The sequence below is a fragment of the Onychomys torridus genome, chromosome 8 (genome assembly GCF_903995425.1).
Source record: "Onychomys torridus chromosome 8, mOncTor1.1, whole genome shotgun sequence".
NCBI classification, from domain to species: domain Eukaryota; kingdom Metazoa; phylum Chordata; class Mammalia; order Rodentia; family Cricetidae; genus Onychomys; species Onychomys torridus.
The window spans coordinates 90,852,895-90,868,978 of NC_050450.1; the positions used below are offsets into that span (position 1 = coordinate 90,852,895).

Here is a 16,084-nt window from a genome sequence, read left to right on the forward strand (position 1 = left end):
GCAAAGGCCACAGCACCAGGGCTCTGTAGGAGGTGGGACTTGACAGGCAGCTGCCGCAGTGGAGGTTCAGGATCTCAAGAATATCTGTGGTCATGAGCAAGTTGAGTCCTGTCTTGGTCTTTACCCCCCCCCCCCTGAACAAATCAGACCCACTCTGTGGAAGGCTGTGGCACATCTTTATTTCTTCTTAGTGAGTAAAGGCAGCAGCACTGTTCTGGAGGTTAGCAGAGGTGGTAAGGAGTGGGGGAGAGGGCACCATATCCTGGGAAGAGGGAGGGGCCCCACTTTCCTTCTTTGACCTTAGAGGGGAGGAAAGGATAATGGAGTGGACACTTTCAGCCCCATTTCTGGGCACAGTTCCCTATCACCTGCCCACCAACCAGCCCGAGAGAGGGTGCTCTGGTGTGGAAGGGTAGTCACACGTTGCCTACAGGCGTTTTTGAACATGAACCAGTCTACTAGGCTCATGCCTTAGTTTCCCAAATTGTCAAAACAGGATGATACTGAAAATGGAGGTATTATGTATATGCATAAGAAAGGACATGGGCCCTCGGCTTGGAGAAGAAGAGCTAGTAATTACGGAATGGAGAGCCTCCAAAGGATGGCTGTGGTCTCGTCAGGGTTGAGAAGTAGCAGTCACAGGGTGCAGAGAACTAGTGGATGGGAACTGTGCAGCCAGGAATAGACCTTCACACCTGAAACAATGGACAGAAGCCCCTCTCTCCTGTTCATGGTCTTCAGGAGAATGGGCCATTTCCTTGATTCCCAGGACTCAGAGCCAAGTGTGACTGGTTGCCTACAACCTCCGACTCCAATGTCTAATCATCTCCACCAGCACTGCTACCACAGGTGCTCCTCCAGCCTGAGCAGGGGAGCCTTCCTGGGCTTGACCTCTCAGCATCCACACTTAGGGGCCAGGTACCCCACCTCCACTCCCTGCCAGTACCACTTCCCTCTCCACGTATGCTATAGATCTCCCCCACAAGTGCCGAGAACCAAGTCTCCACACGCTCACAGGCTGCTGAGCTGCGTGACAACTCAGAGGGGCTGAGACAGGAGTCATCACTCTGGAGGGCCCTTAGGACTACCTTAGTGGCTATTCCAGGTAGCAAGTCTGCCCTACCCACTCCTAGATCATTCAGGGCTCTTCTGGAAGCATAAGTCTCTGGCTAGAGCTACTTCGCCGTGGGACCTCCCCTTTCTGTCTGACTTTCTGTCTTCCTCCAGCAGCCTGTGGAAACTCAAAGTCCGGTTCCCAGGGACCTCAGCTGTGGCAACAGTTTCCATACCAACAAGGATGAAGGAAATGATCTGTTAAGGCTCCCTGCTCTGCCCAACTTTCCTCCTTCCTTGCAATTCTACCTCAGCTGCTGGCCCCTCCCCTCCCGACTGCCCCTTTGGGGTGAGTATCCTGTTAGTTGGAGGCGCAGAGTATGTGCCATCTGTCAGGCTCAGTAAGGACTGAGCCCCAGGCAGCAGACAGGCATAAAGGCTGAAGGAAGGGGAGTGCTGGTGTGGATGGGAACAGGGCTATCTGAGGAGGAGCTTTGGGCCCTTGACACTGTGTGGCAGGGGCCGCCAGGTGGGCACACCTCACATCACATCCTTGTGTTCCTGCTTGGACTCCTTAATGACCTGCAGGGGACAGGGAAGGTGTACAGTGTACAGTTAGGGACTGACACAGCTCCCAGACCCACCATGCTAGGCTGTGCATCCTGAGGCAAGTCCCCAACTTTCCTAGATCTGTCTTCCCTTGTCTGTCATTGAATTACATCACGCTGAGGTCAAATTGGAAGGTGAAATGTCACCCGTAAAGCATTCAACACCATGCCTGACACTACAGCATAAGAGTAGCCATGGCTGCCACCCCAGCATGTAGAGAAGGCCGGGCTGTATCGATCTCCTATTCCCATTCCTCTCCAGAAAGTTCCTCTGAGTAAAATTTGAAGGCCTCTTCACTCCCTAACTGTCCCAGTGAGAGCTGGACCATCAGGTGGCCCTGAACACACCACCTGTGGAAAGGCTGGGGAAGGATAATCACATTCAAGGTCAGTCTCTTCTTCCAGAGCTCCATTGGGAGCCCCCAGTAGTTAGTTACTAAGGACCTTCCGTGAGCTAGTCCCAGGCTTCTCCAGTCTAGCTTCAAGAACCCCTGAGGGCAGCCAGAACCTCTCCTCACCTCACCATCCCGCATCTCCACTGTCTTTACCACGATGTTCCTCTTGAGGTGTCCTTCTGATACGGACTTGGTGTCCAAGCTGGTTTCTGCAGGTGTGAGGAGAGGGGGCCTCCGTGGGCTCTTGGGATACTAAACATCCTGGTCTGTACCCGACTTCCCATCAGGTCCCCAGGGTCATGAATACAGGGCTATCTAAGTAGGCAAGGAGAACCTTGGCTTGTCCAACGTGGCTAGGGACTCCCAACTGGCCCCCAGTGCGGGCACATCCTGCCGCTGTCCTGTAGCCCGCTTGACCTTCTGTTCTGGCACCTGGCTTCCTGGCAACCAAGGGCTGCACTGAGAAAGGAGCCTCAGTTTCCTCTTTTATAAAAAGTGCTCACAGTACCTACTTCCCCAGGAGATAGTGAGGGGCAAGTAACTAATATATGTTAATATGCGGCACACATTAGTGATTAACACGTGTGGGCCTTCCCCATTCCTGCCTTTTCCTGTCACTTATCTGGACTCTAGTGACCCTTGACTGTCTAGCATTTGGCACTATTACCTCTACCTGGTCAGCATAATTAACTTTCTAAGGCTGAATTACATTCTGAAATACGTATGGCCACTATTCATAAATGGAATTTTCCCCTGTATCTAAGGATCATTTCAGGACCACATGCCAGTAAAAAAGTAATTTGGTCCACCCCCCTTAGAGAGAAAAATATAACATGTCACACTCACTAATATTTAAAATGAAGAGCAGGAACATAAAACTTTATTGACTACAAGAGCAGCAGTCCAGAGGGAACTAATCCTCTGGGCTCAATCAGCACTGAGAAGCAAGCGAGCCTTGGGGCCTCATGAATCAGTGCCCAGGGGCACTGCAAGACCCACGGGGGCCGCCTAGTGACAGGAAAGAGGTGAGGCAGAGGCCGGCATTTGCTCAGAGGCTTCAGAACCTCATTTGGCTCCCAGGGACAAGCCCCCTTTAACATCGGCTCACCCTGTTGGCATCACCTAATTACACCGAGCTAGGCCCTGGGCTGGGGACTGAAGCTTCTGAGGGAAGCTCTCGGTCCTCCAGAGAAGGCCTGGGACGAGGGAGGCCAAGAGGATGGGCACACAGGGTCAGTGAAGCTCGCTGCCTGTCAAGCTGGGGGAAACGCGTAACTGAAAAGTAGAGATCTATCTAATGGAGTGCTGGTGGGGCTCCATTTACAGTCTGGTGAGCCTGTATGGGTATAACTTGTATTGTGAGCCTTTTGAGATGTCTGGTGACTTTGTGGCCTTCTTTGGTGCCTTTGCCCCCTGTAGTGACAAGCAGTTCAAAACAAAACAAAACGTAAAACGTTCAGAAGGAGAGAACTTTTCGTGCCTAGCAGACCTGGCATCAGTGGAGACCTCACCCGTGCTTCAGGGGTGCGGCTAAGGGGTGACGACACAGGGACAGCTACAGGCCCTAGGATGCTGTGCTCGGTCTAGGATCTCAGCGGAGGGTCATAAAGGCTCCCAAGGAGAACTGGATCCCTCTGCCCGTAGTCCCCAAGAGCAGGCCGCAGGCCTGGGGGGATGGGTGGGAATTCATTACCCTTCCCCACAGACCCCAACATACTGACCTCGGATCTGCAGGTTGGAGAAAGTTTGCACCGGGATGGTGATGCTGAAAGGCGGAGGAGGGGTAGGGATGATGAGGCCACCCCAGGCCACCCCCAGGTCCTGGTCCAGGGACACCATGAAAATCCCAGGGTCCTTTGCCAGGCCAGCCTGACTCTATCGCCAACATCCCCTAACTCCCTATCCCCCCTCCCTCTTTCTTCTCCTCTCCTGTCTGTCTCTGTCTTCCTCCCTCCCCCTCCCTCTCTCCTTCCCTTCCTCCCTCTCCCTTTTCCTTCTTTCCTCCCAACTCTTTCAGAAAGGTCTCTCTATGCAGCCTTGGCTGGCCTAGAATCCAATATATAGACCAGGCTGGCCTCAAACTCAGAGATCTGTCTGCCTCTTCCTCTCAAGTGCCGGGATTAAAGCCATGAGCTATCTCATGCCTGTGTATGAGGGCAGAAGTGGGTGTTGGATCCCCTGGAACTGGAGTGTTACTACAGAACATTGCAAGCCCTCATATGGCTACTGGGACCCTAATCCCTAACTACAGAGCAACCTCTCCAGCCTCCACCACTTAACTTTCAACTCAGAAGCCAAAACTCTCCTGGAGCTGGAAAAGTCTGGGGGGATCTTGTGTGTTATCTGCTCCCACAGAATACCTCCAAGAAGGAGAGTGGAGGCTTGGGAGATGAGAGGAATTTTTAAAAATGGTCACAATAACTCCAAGGAAGCAGAACAAATCCATCAGGCCATGGGAAGTCCCATCTTTGTTGGCCAGCCTTGCGGGTCAGCCACTTTGGGGAATAACTCAAGTCCTCAGCCCTGGGACTTAATACTGGTTGGATCCATCTATCTGTTCTTCAGAATAGATTTCTTGACTGTCTGTGGTGCGTTAGGCTGGACTCTGGGGGTGGAGGGGATACAAGGCTAGCGGGAGTGCTGAAGGGAACAGGGTTACTAAGGAGAGGCAGCAGTGAGGTGCGCTCACCGGTTTTCCTCGCCCTCCAGCAGTTTCCTATAGGTGGCAATCTCGATGTCCAGGGCTAGCTTGACGTTGAGTAGATCCTGGTACTCCTGCAGGTGGCGGGCCATCTCCTCCTTGAGGCTTTGGCCCTCCTCCTCCAGCCGGGCGAGCGCCTCCTGGTAACTCGCTGACTCCCGCGCGTGGCGCTCCTCTTGTTCACGCATTTGCCTCTCCAGGGACTCGTTCTGTTGAATGGAGCCGACGGATCTACTGATCACTTACCCGGCGATCCCAAGAGGCTTCTAGGGCCCGCCCCCCCAGCCCCCTACCCCGCCTCCAACTTTTCAGAACCCTTCCTCCTTTCGTCCATCCCTCATCCCCGGACCCCCACCCCCCATCCCGGTCCCTTCCAGCAACATCTTGGGTGGCAGCTGCCCCCGATCCGACCAGTGGTCCCTGCTGGCGCTCACCGCGCCGCGCAAGGACTCCAGGTCGCAGGTCAAGGCCTGCAGTTGGCGGCGATAGTCATTGGCCTCGTGCTTAGCCTGGCGGAGCAGCTCTGCGTTACGGGAAGCGGCGTCTGTGAGGTCCGCAAACTAAACCGAGAAAGAACCTGAAGTTGAAGGGAGGACTGGAGTCTCCCTACGGCACAGTGCACAGACCAGGGAGCGGCCTGGGATGGGAGATAGACACGGTCTCTGGAAAATCAGAAAAGTGGAGTCGACCTCAGGTCTCCCCCGAGGAGCCACAACTGTGACCGAAGGATTTATCATGCTTTCATCCTTCTCAGGTTGTCACTGGCTCCAGCAACTCACACTGGACTTGGTGCCCTGGGCTAACAGCATCTCCAGTCTGTGCTTTTTCTGTCTCGGGTCTCCTCACGACGCCTGTTCTCTACCTGAGATGTCCTTCCCTGTTCTTTTGAGTATCTAGGCTGCCTGTCTAGCACACGCCCCACTCCCTCATCTTCCCTGTCTCCCACGGTCTATATAAACTCTGACATCACCTTGTCCAAATGTTTCTCTGTATCTCGGGAGTACCCAGCACACCATAGATGTTCAGGAACACAGGACACAGAATGGCAGAGGCGTCAAAAAGGCAGGCTCTCAAATGAGATAGGTTAGGATTGGAAGCTTTACCCCTCTATCACTTAGGAGCTATGTGACATTGGGCAAGCTAGTTAACCCTTTAGCCTTGCTAGTTAAAAGTAGTAGTAGTGATAGCAATGAGTAGTTTGGGAAGTAGTAGAGCCTGTGTGGTCTTGGGCAAGCCACCTCACTTCTCTGAGCAAGGCTGGTCACCTCGATAGGTTATTTTCCAAGCTTCCTTCCCTTATTCTCCAGTATGGATCAGGAAGGGCTGCCTGGAAGAGGCAGGCTGGCCCACAGGTACCTTGGACCGATACCACTCCTCTGCCTCTTGCATGTTACTGGTGGCCACTGCCTCGTATTGAGTTCGAATCTCTCTGAGGGCCGCTGTGAGGTCTGGCTTGGCCACATCCATCTCCACGTGGACCTGCTGTTGGGCCAGCTGCTCCCGGAGTTCTCGAACTTCCTAATAGGGTAAAAGAAGCAGGGTTGAGGCTCAAATCTCAGGCCCAGGCTACAGCTGGGGCTCTCCCAAGCACTACACTTCCGCCTGCCCAGATATGGCACTGGCTCAGGGGAAGGGCGGCAGCCTTTACTGTGGGAGGCTAAGGCAGGCAAGTCTCTATGATTGTGAAGCCAGGCTAGTCTACACAGCGTGTTCCGGGCCAGCCAAGTCTACACAGTGAGACTCTGTCAAAAAATAAAAAATAAACCCCTAAAGGGTATGGAATGAGAGTCTGAGAGCACCTTCCTCCTAGGGATGTACAGTCAGGAACCAGGCATGAATATGTCTTACATCCAGGCTTTGAGGTCAGAGAACAGAGGGATGTGTGTGTGTGTGTGTGTGTGTGTGTGTGTGTGTGTGTGTTTGAGACAGGGTCTCATGTACATCAGGCTAGTCTCAAATTCTGTGTAGTTGAAATTGGTTTTAAACACTTTGGGCCTCCTATCTCTGCCTCCCAAGTGCTGAGAGTGTACCACCCCATGGTCTTCAGAGGGGTTTTTGTGACTGGCTCACATCTTACTGGAGACAGGTGGGGGAGAGGGTGAAACCAGAGAGGCTGTGTGACTTTGTGGTTTTGTTTCTAAACTTTTCTGGGTTTCAGTGTCCTCCCCATTGTGAAAGGAGGCTGTGAGAGGCGCTCAGGAAGCTGATGTGGAGGAGAAATCAGAGGCTCCGCCTTGTGCTTCTCAGAACATGGTGGAGGGGAGGGGATCTGTGTGCATTTTCCAGGGGTAGTAGATACTGGAAAACACCTCCCTTGTCTCTCTGTCTTCGCTCTTCCACTTTCCTTCATCCTGACAGTTGGTTTCTCTGTTTCCCTCTCTAAGTATCTCTCTGCCTGTCTGTCTGTCTTTCTGTCTGTCTCACTTGCAGTTTCTTGGGCCTCCCTCCTGCCTGGCCTCACCTCCTCATGGATCTTCCTCAAGAACTGGATCTCCTCCTCCAGTGATTCAATCTTCCTCTCCAGATCCAGACGGGCCATGGTAGCTTCATCCGCCTCCTGGAGTAGGGAGAAGGCCTTTTTGACCCCAGAGTCCCTCCCCACAACAGTCTCCAGTTCTGTCTTCCCCCTCCTTGTGGGGATCTGGGAAGCAGGCAATTGCTGTGGAGAGCTAAGTTCAGGGGCTGTGTCTGGGTGGACTGCCATCAACCTCCCCGCCCCGCTCCCATCCCTCCCATCTCTCTGACCTGTCTATAGGCAGCCAGGTTGTTCTCAGCCTCCAGCCTCAGATTGGTTTCATCTTGGAGCCTGGGATTGGAGACACAGTATGGACTTTAGGATTTCCTGAGGACTCTTGGATCCCTGTCATAAAACACTCCCAAGGACCCTAGAGTGGCAGGAGAAGTGAGCGGCAGAGGATTCCTAGACAGAGGCCCTGGCTGAGAGAATAAGCAGCAGATAAGGGCTTCTGCTTTGACTCATTACTGAGTGCCTTATCGGGGTTGGTGCACCTGCTAATGCCCGCAGAGGCGCATCCACCGCCATGCGCTCACTGTACAGACACCAGTGCACCTCCTGCACCAGAGGGACACACAAATGCCTGCCTCTCAGCAAAGCACCATGCCCCAGAGTTCGACCCCTGGTCACTATCTTTTAGGACCGATTGCATCGTAACTGCTACTTCATAGCTATGACCGTCAAAAGGGACTTGAGTGCAGTCAAAAAGCTGGTGGCAGACAGTCATCTGGGTTCTGCACCCAGGCCTGCCTGCTCTCTCTTGCATTTCCTATATTTCAGAGACCAGAGCTTCCTTGTGGACACAAACCTCCTCTCTGACCCTTCACCGTGCCAAATGAATGGAAAAGCGGAGCATATACTGGCTGGTGCCCTCGGTACCCTCACCGCCTTCCCCAGTGTGGAGCTGCCCAGAGTGACCAACTAACTCCCTGGCAGCTGGCCTTAGGGAATCAGATCCCTGAAGTTTTGGTCTCTCCCATCATATGCGGGAGCAAAGATGGCCCTCCCTTTCCCAGGTGAGCCCTCAGTCAGTACCCTTCCTAACAGATACCCGTCTCGGCTCAGTCTCACTGCTCATTAGCCATTTTCCCTGTGCCCCTCCTCACTTCTGCCTCAGGGTGCCGAGGTCCTGGGCCAGATTGTCTCTCTCCACCTCCAACCGGGCACTGTTGGCCGTCAGCTGGTCCAGCCGCAGCCGCAGCTCCCGCAGCTCTGCCTGGTAGACGTCAGCCAGTTTGGTGGGCTCCTTGGCACGAAGCTGGTTCAGCTCAGCTGCCAGCGCTTTGTTTTGCTGTTCCAGGAAGCGGACCTTCTCGATGTAGCTAGCAAAGCGGTCATTGAGCTCCATCATCTCCGCGCGCTCACTGGCCCGAGTCTCCTTGAAGCCAGCATTGAGAGCCCCGGCCAGGGAGAAATCCACCCTGGCAGGGAGTGGAGGAGACATTCGAGCCAGAGAGAGGCGCGGGATGGTACTCAGGTGGCGGCTGGGACCCAGGCCCCTGACCACCGTTTCGGAAGTGGCATAGGAGCGACGTGCAGAGGTGATGCGTCTTCGCTCCATCCTGCCCAGCCTCTGCTGGCTCCTGGGATGTCAAGGGCTTTATGGAGTAACGGGCTGGACTGGCTCTCCCTGACTTCCTGGCAGCACCCCCCTTGAATAGCCTGAGGGGTGGAGCTGGGCCCTAGCCCAGCTATGAGGAGAGCGTCTCTCACCCCACTGAGGTCTTTGTATCAGAGTTGAGGCTTCCCTGGGTACACAGCTTGGCCTCACCAGTGATCAAGAAAACCCCCTTTCTGGTAAGATGGGTCAAGAGAGGGCTCCAGTGGCTGAGAAAACAGCTTAGTCCATAAATTGCTTGCCTGTCAAGCATGAAGATCCAAGTTCTAGCCACAGAATAAATACAAAAGGCCAGGTTTAACAATGCATATTTGTAACTCCAGTGCTGGGGAATGAAAATCAGGAGGATCCTTGGGTTTCACTGACTAATTAGTGAGTTCTGGGTTCCAGGAAGAAACGCTGTCTCAAAAACCCAAGGCAACAGTACCTGAGAAACAATACCTGAGGTTGACATCTGGCCTCAGCATATATGTGCACACACATGAACATCTATGCAGTGAACAAACACTTGTGTGGGGGTGCACACGCACGCGCGCTCACACACACACACACACACACACACACAGAGAGAGAGAGAGAGAGAGAGAGAGAGAGAGAGAGAGAGAGAGAGAGAATGAGCTGGGTTGGGTGAGCTGTCTCCAGCCCCTAGAGCCTATAAGCCAGGGCTGTCCTCACTCTGCATGTCCTCACTTCTCCATGGGCCTGGGAAGTGCTAGGAACTTGAAGAATCTACGCCCTGCCTCCAGGATCAGCCTATACTAGTTTTCTCTGATGACTCCCATTCCCACCAGATGTCCAGAGTCCTTTCCCTGGAACCCACCATCACTACCTTCTCCTTCCTGGAGTTCAGGGGTGAAGGGCCGGGCTTGGGACCCTCCTCCCTTTACTCTATGCCTGGGGCCTCCAGCTGTGTGTCAGGGGGCATGACAGGAGGAATGAAGAGGATCCTGATAGGGTAAGACAGCAGGCCTCCTTCCTGAGCCCCTCTTCGGCATTTTGTCTAGTCTGCTGGGTCATTTCTTCCTGGTCCAGCTTCCCTTTGCTCCTCCCAGAGCCTGACCCCTGAAGGCTCCACAGAGTAGTAATGAATGAGTTGGCGGCACATGCCGGAATCTTTATTTCTGTAACACCCGGTCTCCCTGGCCACCCCACATTCTCCCAGGAGATTTATCTTCTTCAAGTTCCCACACATCAGGCCTCTGGGGGATATGTAGGTCTGGGAAACCAGAATTCACCATCATCAATGGTGGGGAGGAGGCTGTTGCCATGAGACTTCAGGCCTATCCATCCCATCCACTCTGGTCCCTCCCAGGCGTCTTAGCCATCTGTGCCCTTAGGCTTCTGGAAAACAGACAGCTCCCTCCACCCCTGCCTTCCTCTGTCCATGCCTGGGCTTCTGATCTCTACTCCAGGGCACTTGCTGAATAGAGCCTTGTTCTCTGCCGCCAGTGAGGGAGCCATACGGCAAGGGCAGCCCCAAGGGGACTGGGCTGCTTTTATCCCAAGATGCCAGGATGTCAGCCCCGGGTGCTGTACAAGCTCCCAGCTCAATGGATTTCTCGGAAAGCGTCGAAGGGGGCCTGGAGTACAGCGGGAAGCAGGCTGTGTGCCCACCCCTGATCATTGTGTCTATGCCAAGGTGAGTCATTCAGTGGGCACATGGAGGTCCTGGGGGGTGGCCAGCTCAGCACTGCCAGGTCTCCAGCTTACAGACAACGCCTGGCTGCTTGCCCCCTCCCACTGCTCAAGCCAGTTCAGACCCCTGAGTGCCTGTCATAGCAAACGTCCCTTACTCCATACCAAGGACATGGTATTCATTTGAGCATGTGATGGGCTGCTTTGCTAAGGTTCCCCTAGCCATGGGGAGGAAGGAGACCCTTAGGATCTAGCCATACCTTCCCCCATCCCTGTGACTGCTCTGAGCTCCAGACTAGCCTGATCTATATAGTGAGTTCCAGGAGTGAGTGCCTAAAGTCACTGCCAACTTCTCTCAAGATCTACCTTACTATGCCATTGTCCATTTCCTGTGGTGGGATACCTTGCTCAGCCTTGATACAATGGGGAGGGGCTAGGCTCTCCTTCAACTTGGTATGCCAGACTTTGTTGACTACCATGGGAGGCCTTACCCACTCTGAGGAGTGGATGGGGGCAGAGTGGGAGGGAGGTGAGGAGGCAGGAGAAGGGGAGAGAGGGGGAACGGGGGTTGGTATGTAAAATGGGAAAAAAATTAATAAATATATTTAAAATTAAAAATATATTTAAAGAAAAAGAAAAAAAGAAGAAGAAGAGCCTTACTAGAGACCAGCCTTTAACTAGGGACACAGCTCACAGGGTAGGAGTGGCCTACCTTCTTAGTATAAACAAGGTGGTTCTGGAGGGAAAAGATTTGACAAGGGCTTCATCAGCAAAACTGGAGAATTCCTCCTGTCTGTGTGAGTTTGCTTCCATGCCCACCAAGGAGTTCCCCAGCCTCTGCCCCTCAGCCACCTCCCTGGGCCCCTGATGCAGGCCCAAGCTCCATCCCAACCCCACGGGGCTTTCAGATCTTTGCTACTCTCTCTCAAGGGTTATTTGTGTGTAGAGACAAAAGAAAGACATTCTTGGTTGCACTTGATGTAGAAACTCTCATTATTAGTGTTTTTATTATACATTCACTGTAGAGAAATCAGAAAGACACATAAGCAATATAAATATTTAATTAGCCATAATTTTGCCACATGCAGATAAACACTGCCAGATTTTTCCTCACATATAAATTATTTTTTTTTTCAAAACAGGCCCAGACTGCACCAATTATTTTGTAATTTGATTTTCCTTCAACAATATGCTGTGAAGCATCTTTCTGAATCAATAAACATTTACCTACATCATCATTTTAACAGCTGCATCGTTTTCCACATTCTGCATTCATTTAACTAAGAGCCCTGTTGTTGGACAGCTCTCTCTAGTCAAGTTCCCAGCCCACTTCCCACTAAACTCATGCCTATCTGCCCCAGACAAGCACTTGGTAAGCAAATAGGCAGCCCCCTGCCCTCCCAGTTGCTACACGGATTCCCATCCTCCTAGCCTGGCGCATGCCTCATCCTGAGGGTTACTCCTTTTCAACTTTCCCAAGCAGAAGTCTCCAACAACAAAAGCCTCAGGGCAAACTCCAGCCGACTTTTAGACTTCACCGCAGGATGCCACCAACCACGGAGACAGATGCTTGGATACCTCACTACAGAGTCCACAGCCAAACTGAGCCCTGCTTCAAGCCCAAGTGGGGATAAGATGGCTTCCTTGTGTTCCTCTCCCTGTATTAAAATCTGACAGATGATCTTTTGCTTACAGGGCAAAACCTCAATGCCTCACGGGACAATCCCACTTCTGGTCTCAGCTCATGTACACAGTGCCTGGTGTTTCCTACTGATGCCAGACTCTAATTCAAGTGGCCATGGAATCTGAGTGTCACCTGCTGGCTTTGCCTGCACACCTGCCCCTGCCCAGGGCAAAGTACAGCTGGGTGGTGAGATCAAGACTGGCTGGTTGACCCCAGCCTATGGTGCTGCCCGGAGGAAGGGAAGTAAGCCCCAGGACCACTAGATGGCAGTGCTCAGCTGCCCAGGCAGGTCTGGCCACCAAACCAGTGGAGGGAAATAGGGTTTCCTAGAGGTTGGTGGCTTTTCTGCAGTCCACCTTTGTATCGATCAGCTAGCTGGCCATTCTGTTTTGTTTGTTTTTAATTCTAGACTCACCTCTGCTGTGACAGTGCCCTCTTGAGAAGAAAGCAATACTTTGTGGCTATGAAGTCTTGGATGACCCGGGAACTGTCACTGAATCCAGATCTGTGAAATGAGGCCTTACCTTCCGAGAACATTGTCAGGCGCTGTTGTCAAACCATAGCATCCATCTCATAAATGCCTGCCATGTGTGCCACTTACCGCATGCCAGTGCTTCTGTGGTGGCTCAGCCAGGACGGGCAGGAACCTGAGTAAGGGCTGCCAAGTCCTACAGCACCTATTGGGAATATGTGAGAACCTTCTATGGGAGGTCACGTGGCAGTGTGGCTAGGACCAAGGAGCCGCAGTGAGTAAAGAGAGTGGGAGTCAATGTCGTTTTCTCTAGCTGTTGGTGGCTTCAGGTCCTACAAGGGGACATAATTAGGTTTCCATTGTTTCTTTGTTTTTGTTGTTAACTGTTTTGTGATAACAGTTTCATTATATCTCAGGTTGGCCTCAAACTTGCTATGTATGTAGCTAAGGATGACTTTGAACTTGATTCTCCTGCCTCCACCTGATTACATGTGTGCACCACCGAGCCTGGTTTATTTGATGTTCAAACCCAGGGCATCACGCATGTTAGGCAAGCACTTTACCTACACCCAACATGTCACTTTTTTGAAACTGTGTGGCAACTGAAGTAGATGCTACCCTCTAACCCACATTCTTGCCTCCCTTATCCCCTTCCTGGGCTCTGTTCTCACTTGCCTTCCTCCATTCTAGATTTAAGGCTCATGACTCCTACAGATTCCAGAAACTTGGGGTCTGTTGACCTTTTGTGCCTGGGTCTCCTGTGCACCTCTGCCTGAGTCCTCCTGGGGAGCCATGTCTTCCCTCGCAGGCAGAGATTTCCCGATGCTAGAATCTGTCTTTCCCCTCAGACCAGGGTCTACAGCTCCCCAATTAAGGCACCACAGGACAGGGCTAGCTAAACCAATTGAAGCTTCTGCAGGTGGGGGCTTCAGTTGGAGAGGACCTGCCTTAGACCAGGGGCCATTCATTCTCCCACCTTTAGCCTACACCCAGCCAGGTTCTGCTGGTCAGAAATCAGACCCTGTGGCTGCAGAATGACCCCAGACTGGACCCCAGAGTCCCTTCTTCTTCCTCCTTGGGCCCCGCCTCTTCCTGTTATTGGAATCAGCAGCTCATTCTCTTCCACAGGTCCTGGGGCCACGCTGCTGTGGCAGGGTTAATAAGCTTGGGCCTTTCTCCCTCATCTCTCCTGCCCCAGCCAGACCCACTTCAGCTTGTCCTTTACCTCCCAGTCTCCAACCCCAAGATCTGCTTTTTAATTGCTTTCCCAGCCTGCTTTGCGCCTTCTCCCTTGCACTCCCCCTCCTGCTCCTGCACGATTGGACCTCTCAGGGGTGTGAGGCGGGACCAGATGTAGCCCTGGTGGGAGAACAGGGCTGACAAATCACCCACTATTTCCAGCCTAGGAGTTCTCCAAGTGGATAGGATGGGCCAATGGATGGGGCTGTGTTGAGCCGAGGAGAGCCCTGAGGCTTAGTTGAAACAGTTCCCAGACTTCTGGGTGTGAATCTGTTCCCTTCCTCCTCCAGCGACATTCATCCCCAACTGTCCTGGTCGCCTCTTCACAGAGCTATGGAAAGCCAGGCATGCTGGCACTCTGTGAGTTCCAGGACAGACAACACGACATAGAGAGACCCTGTCTCAAACAAACAAATAAACAAACACAAAAGAACTATGGAAGAGAAGACAGTCATGACTTACATGCTACCTGGAACCAGGATCCCTCAAGCACAGTAGAAAGCCAGGGTCATTCCAGGGAGAATCTGGAGACAGGCTCTTGGATAGATCTCATGAATTAGCTGCCAAGGAGATTCCCCAGGTTGGGATGATACCCCCCTCCCCGGAGGGGGTAAGCTGAAGGCTGCATATAGGGAACACAGAAAGACTAGTTCCCCCTCACCCCCTGACAGTTTTCAGCATTGATGGTAGATTTTTGCTGTGTATTCAGTTACAGGGCTAGGTGGGTACCACCTCTTCTCCTATCACAAAGGTTTCCAGCTCTTTGCCACAAGCCTGGTTTTGCAAACTGGGTACCCCAATGGCAGGTTCAGATCTAAGCTTCCGTGTGAGCAAGGGGGTGGCTAGGAGGGGTGTGGGGTGACAGGATTTCTAAACTCACAGAAGCAGGGCTGGGATGATGCAGGGAGAGGGGGTGTTAGGCCAGGCTGGGTCTGTGGCGGATGGAGAGGCATTGATTACCACATCTCATGGATAACTCTATGAGAGAACAATCCAATTTCAGTCTCATCGCCCATGCAAGTCAGATGGAAGCCGCATCTCAGCTCGCTGCCCCCCGCCAGCCCCCGCCAGCCCGACTGCCTATGGCATGCAGGACACCACGCAGCAAGCTCCCAGGCCGACCTCCTGTGATTGAGGGCAGGAGCCACACGTGCTTAGCTCCATCAGCCCAGAGTCTTTGTACATTTTATGGGTCACCCGAGAGCACACTTTGTACCACAGAGCCGCAAATGTTTGCGGAGTGAATGGCTGGCTGCTGAACATCCTTGTCAAGAGTGACCTCTTCTACTGTCAGGCTGCCCCCAGCCTGGCAAACTCTGCCTTGTGCAAGGACCCCATTGTTCAGAGCATGCCCTCCTGGCCCTCGTTACTGGCTGCCTTGCCCCGCGCCGACTGCCTCTGCACTTGAGGGGCGGCGGTAGTGATGATCAGAAGAGGTAATATATGTGAAGACCCCAGGAAATGGAGAAGTTATTCCATCTAAATCCAGTCATCACTCAGCGAGGCCTCCCCAAGTGAAAGTGCTACGCCAACTGCCAGGGGATAGATGTGAATCTGTGACGGCTTCGAGGGAGCCACGGAACACAGGGGAACAAACTCATTAAGACTAATTGGAGAGGCGGGAACCCCATGCCTGGGAAGCGAAATGATGTCTGTTCACTTCAAACAGGAAGCAGTCCTGTGTTATGTAAAAACCAGGATGTAGGCTGGGTCCCAAATACTTGCTGTCTAACCGTGGGCAAGTTAGGCAGAGGTCTGATTCTGTTCTCTTATTGGTCTCATAGGGCCAGTGTAAGCTGAGACACAGCCTGGCAGCACAGGGAAGCTCATCCACCTGCTTTTTCTCACTCTCCTGATAAGGAACAGAAATGAGCAGGAGCGGCCCAGGCATTCTTTGAACCTGGCAGCATTATGTACACACTATTCACAATGTGCTAAATGCCCTTAAAAATGTTTGTTTTCAGGAGCAAGTTCAACACAAGCTCCTGTAATTTTGTTTACACTATTAATTCACTCAGCCAACCGTGTCTTCATGGGGAGAACAGAGATAACCGTGTTGAACTGCTATACAGTCCAGAGAGTGGAAAGGAAGGCCCCCAAGAGCTGGTGGAGGGATGGGGAGAGGCCTGGGACTCACTTGGAGCCTCAGCTCAGGCTAGGGTCC

The 16,084-nt window shown here is 52.8% G+C and overlaps 1 protein-coding gene across 5 annotated transcripts; it reads right to left on the reverse strand.

Annotated features, from left to right (window-relative positions):
• Positions 1-157: 157 nt before the first annotated feature.
• Positions 158-8,935, reverse strand: LOC118589303 (glial fibrillary acidic protein). Of its 5 annotated transcripts, none has more exons than XM_036196469.1 (10): positions 8,379-8,935; positions 7,503-7,563; positions 7,219-7,314; positions 6,114-6,275; positions 5,192-5,317; positions 4,746-4,966; positions 3,778-3,821; positions 3,362-3,469; positions 2,180-2,271; positions 158-1,635 (listed from the first exon to the last, which is right to left on the reverse strand). In XM_036196469.1, the coding sequence occupies exons 1-10, from the start codon at positions 8,831-8,833 to the stop codon at positions 1,594-1,596; spliced, it is 1,407 nt and encodes a 468-aa protein (XP_036052362.1). In that variant the 5' UTR covers positions 8,834-8,935; the 3' UTR covers positions 158-1,593. The 5 variants fall into 5 exon arrangements, with proteins under 5 accessions (XP_036052362.1, XP_036052359.1, XP_036052361.1 ...); XM_036196466.1 differs by lacking the exon at positions 3,362-3,469 and having other exon boundaries at positions 158-695; positions 1,593-1,635; positions 2,180-2,265; positions 8,379-8,921; XM_036196468.1 differs by lacking the exons at positions 3,362-3,469; positions 3,778-3,821 and having other exon boundaries at positions 158-695; positions 1,593-1,635; positions 2,180-2,265; positions 8,379-8,926.
• Between the last annotated feature and the right edge of the window lie 7,149 nt (positions 8,936-16,084).

Bases quoted from the DNA above. Each gene is read 5' to 3' on its own strand.
- LOC118589303 (XM_036196469.1), bottom strand. From the start codon at position 8,833: ATGGAGCGAAGACGCATCACCTCTGCACGTCGCTCCTATGCCACTTCC. The intron at 4,967-5,191 runs GTGAGCGCCAGC...TCCATTCAACAG, and splicing joins TGGAGTCCTTGCGCGGCGCG to AACGAGTCCCTGGAGAGGCA. The intron at 3,822-4,745 runs GTGAGCGCACCT...TCCGCCTTTCAG, and splicing joins CTGGAGGGCGAGGAAAACCG to CATCACCATCCCGGTGCAAA.